Raw genomic sequence first — 4,534 nt, 5'->3', positions numbered from 1 at the left:
AGGCGCTGGAGGTGGCCCCAGTCCAGCCCAGTCTCCAGGGGGCAGAGTGGAGACTGGTGCCTAAACCCGGCTTCCTCAGGGTCCAAGACCCCATCGCCCTTCCTCAAGTGTTAGCAGTATCTGCTATGCTCACTTGTAAGCCTGCAAGGTCATGGAAAGGTTCTTCCTCTTAGAGGAACTATGGAGAAGACAGGTTCTTCCCCATGTTCCAGATTCTCACACCAAGAAAACGCTCTTTACTCAAAACGTCTCATGCTGGGGTCCATTGTGACCTCAGACTCAGTCACTACACGACTCTGTTACTCAAAAGGAGATGGTCTTGAAATTTAAAAGATAACTGAAATATTTCATTGCAATTATTAACTCGATTAAGGGCTTTTGCTCAGTTCCAAATTCCTAAATAGGCTTCATTTAAAGGCCACAGAGGCACTAAGTGATGGTTTTAACAAGGGTCATCAATTCGAAAACACTGGAGAGTCTAAGAGAAAACATACGATAAGTCCCCCACCCCACCCCCACCATAATTATATAGAAAAGAGAGAGAGAAAATCCCCTCCTCACCCCGCGGGCCCCTTTTGTGTTGTTCCTGCCAACGCAGCAGCCTCCTGCTATATAGACGCGCGCCACCGCGGCCCATCACTGACCTCCATCACCAGCCATGGGGAAGGTGAGCCCAGCGCAGCCGAAGGCCAGGAGGGGCCCCCGCACGCTGGGGCCTGGGGCCAGGCCTCTGAGCCTTTCCCTCCCTTGCCTTGCAGATCACTTTCTACGAGGACCGGGGCTTCCAGGGCCGCCACTACGAGTGCAGCAGTGACCACCCGAACCTGCAGCCCTACTTCAGCCGCTGCAACTCGGTGCGCGTGGACAGCGGCTGCTGGATGCTCTATGAGCAGCCCAACTACGCGGGCTGCCAGTACTTCCTGCGGCGCGGGGACTACCCGGACTACCAGCAGTGGATGGGCCTCAGCGACTCGGTCCGCTCCTGCCGCCTCATCCCGCACGTGAGTCCAGCCCCCCAGGCCCTGCTGGGTCCTCCCGCCACATGAGCGCTCCACACACGGCTTTCAGACTAGCGGACGGCAGCCTTCTGTTGCTGCTCTATGTTCTCCTTTCCTTTCTGAATATCTCCAAGGTTTTCTTCCACTGAAAATGTGGCGCAATGCTTTTCATTTAAAGGTTTATTTTGCTTTGCTAAAATTAAACTCACCTCTACTGGGAAAATTCACGGTGTCCATGGCTCAGGTGACGAATAAGCCAAATGTTGAAACTGGTTCATCAGGTGTCCTGGGTCTAGTTCCTCCGGCTACTTCTCTCTCTTCATCTGTAAAATGGGGCCAATAAAAGTAGCTAAATCATAGGGTCGGAATAAGGCTGAAAGCAGAACACCTAGCACATGGCAAGCCACCACTTCCCCTAAATATTAACTATTATTATTATTATGAACATCAAGTCCCGCTTTTTGCTCAGTCAAAACAAATAACCAACGAGCTGATTCCGGCGGCTCCTGCAAAACCCACTGTTCCCCAAATCAGGCCCCTGCGGCCTGAAATCCCACAGTTGGGGATTCTCTAGTCTATGACACAGTCCTGTGGAAATGTGCCGCTTTTGCAAAGTGTGGAACCCACTCAAACCCACTCAAACCCATGCCTTGATGGACCCAGAGGAGCAGGAAGAACCCGAAAGTCCGGGTTTCTCCTTTCCCGTCTGGACTTTTCTCATTACAGACTGAGCAGTCCAGTCGTTGGCTTCTTGTAAAAGAAGAAAAGACTAGAGTGGTTGCGCCACATGCGCCAGGCTGCCTTGAAGACCAAATTAACTGATGTACGTGTGGGTCCTTTCTCAACTGCGGGAGATTCCTTATTATGTCTTTCATCCTGCGGACAATCGCTCGTGAGAACTTCTCCTAAAGAGCATTCAGTGGTGGGAGCAGGAAGACACTGAGACGACCGGCGCCTTCTGGGAAGGGACATCAAAAAGAGCAAGTGCTCAAGGAAAGACAGGCAGGATTTGCTCCAGACAAAAAGCCTAACTTTCCATTTTTCTAAAGGTTTTATGCTCCCTTGGTCCTGGGCAGGTCTCCTTCATGATCTTTGGCTCCCATGTTGGTTCATTACATAAGCAGACTTGCAGAAGCGTGTATTAGAACTGACAAATAAATCTCATCCTTGTGATGGCTCTTGACTTTCAGGATCGTAGAGAAGCAGGGCTTAAAGCAGATGGAAGGGACTAAGGAGCTGTTGGGGCTGAAATGCCACAGCCCATCTGTGCCTTGCTTTGGGGAAAGCAATTTGATTTCCTTTCTCCCTCCCCTCTTCTAGTGCTATCAAGATTCAAAATAATTTCTTTTACTAGGGATATGTTTGTCTTTTTATTTTAATATACAATTATTTTTATGTCATCCAAGGAGAACCCCAGACCACCAAAAGTCTATGAAGGATAGAGCAAAACAATTATATACAAATTGTTACTTAAGAACGGTAGTAAATGGATCCTGTATGTATGCTTCATAAAGGTTGTGCTCCCCCCCAAAAAAACCCTAGGGAGCACCATTCACATATTCATCCCTATCATGGTCTATGTAAATGGTGGGGTTTTTTGTTTTTTGTTTTTTGGGTTTTTTTTTTTTTTTTTTTAGTTTTGCAGCATTCAACCTATCCAACTGTACACAGCAGCCCTGTTATTGGTAGTCTCCTTCTTTTATTTGGCCACCGTTGATATAGAAAAAACAAAGAGATGCCCATTCCCCTTGTGGGGTGTGTGACTGGTTGCAAATGGCTAGGTTTTCTGACTTCTCCTCATCTGCTGATTACCAAACCCACAGACCAGCTCCCACAGGATCAGGATCTACGAGCGAGAGGACTACAGGGGCCAGATGGTAGAGATCACTGAGGACTGCTCCTCCCTTCATGACCGCTTCCACTTCAATGAGATCCACTCCTTCCACGTGCTGGAGGGCTGCTGGGTCCTCTACGAGCTGCCCAACTACCGCGGACGGCAGTACCTGCTGAGACCGGGGGACTACAGGCGCTACCACGACTGGGGGGCCACGAGTGCCCGAGTGGGCTCATTGCGGAGAGCCGTGGATTACTATTGAAGTATTTGTACTCTACGCTACTCTCCATCTGGAAACTAATAAAATATTTCCTGTGTGTTTCATGCAGTCATGTGGTCTCCTTTTCCTTTCAGCCTCCTTGGAAGGGCTCAGCAGAAAGAAAGCAAGCTGGGAATAATGTGGATTTTCTTACACATATAAGTGGAAAGGGTGGTATGGGGTAAAAGTTGGGAGCACAGCCTCTGGAGCCCAAAGTCCTGATCCAAATCCTTACTAGCTATAGGAGACGGGGCAAGTTCCTAAGCACTTTTGTTTTGCCTTGGTTTTCTAACTTGCAAAGATTGGGGTAATAACATTCTTTGTCTCATAAGATTGTGATGTAGATTACATGAGTTTTTAGTTTTAAATTTTTAATTTTCTTACAAGGGTGTCAGACACAAAGTAGATGCTATATAACAAGCATCTATAACACAAATGCTCCTTGGTTATTATGGAGTATTTGGACCTTATAAACTAGTGTTTTTCAAACTATCAATAATGGATCAAGAATCACCTGCTTCAGAATCACTTGGGACAATTGTTAAAATGCAGATTCCTAGACCTCGCCCTCAGCGGCTTCTTACGCAAATGGCATTTGAGAACCAGGGCTCTAAATCTGGTTTTTTTGTACTACAGAATTACATCCCAAAAGGTTCAGCACCTCCATTTTAAACACTATGCTCTGGGGGCACCTGGGTGGCTCAGTGGGTTAAAGCCTCTGCCTTTGGCTCAGGTCATGATTCCAGGGTCCTGGGATCGAGCCCCGCATCGGGCTCTCTGCTCTGCGGGGAGCCTGCTTCCTCCTCTCTCTCTGCCTGCCTCTCTGCCTACTTGTGATCTCTGTCTGTCAAATAAATAAATAAAACCTTAAAAAAAATAAATAAACACTATGCTCTGTACTGGGAAATAAGAATGAGTAGAACAGTCTAGAGGGAAAGTAGAACTTCCAACAGAATTTTCAAAGTAATTATGCCTGTGCATAGTTTGCTGAAAGGGCTGTAGGGGCCCTGAGGAAGAAGCCTGAGATGCTTGTCAGAGTGTTCTGAGATGCTCCCATGGTGACTTTACCCATTCCTACAAGGACTTTGAACATTCCTGTTATCTCAGTAAGAATTATGAACATATGTCATGTGTCAGAGATACTGGTTGGGGACACCTGGGGGGCTCAGGCAGTTGGGCGCCTGCCTTTGGCTCGGGTCATGACCTTGGGGTCCTGGGATCCAGCCTGGTGTTAGGCTCCCTGCTCAGTAGGGAGTCTGCTTTTCCCTCTGCTTCTGCCCCTCCCTCTGCTTCTGCTCCCTCCCCACCCCTCAAGTAAATAAATAAAACTAAAAGAAAAAAAAAAAAAAGATACCGCTCCAACATCTTCTGGTAACTTCTCCGCGGAATGCTAGGAACAGGACACTGAAACAGAATCATCATACCCACAGGACAGGCAGCATA

General features: G+C 47.8%; 1 protein-coding gene across 1 annotated transcript; it reads left to right on the top strand.

Moving 5' to 3' along the window:
* Positions 1–658: 658 nt before the first annotated feature.
* Positions 659–3,094, top strand: LOC125095356 (gamma-crystallin F). Its single transcript, XM_047721678.1, has 3 exons — positions 659–667; positions 759–1,001; positions 2,822–3,094. The coding sequence occupies exons 1-3, from the start codon at positions 659–661 to the stop codon at positions 3,092–3,094; spliced, it is 525 nt and encodes a 174-aa protein (XP_047577634.1).
* Positions 3,095–4,534: the final 1,440 nt, after the last annotated feature.

This window comes from Lutra lutra, chromosome 3 (genome assembly GCF_902655055.1).
Source record: "Lutra lutra chromosome 3, mLutLut1.2, whole genome shotgun sequence".
Lineage (NCBI taxonomy): Eukaryota > Metazoa > Chordata > Mammalia > Carnivora > Mustelidae > Lutra > Lutra lutra.
The sequence above is the reverse complement of the archived record's forward strand: the minus strand, read 5'-3'. Positions and strand labels throughout refer to the sequence as shown.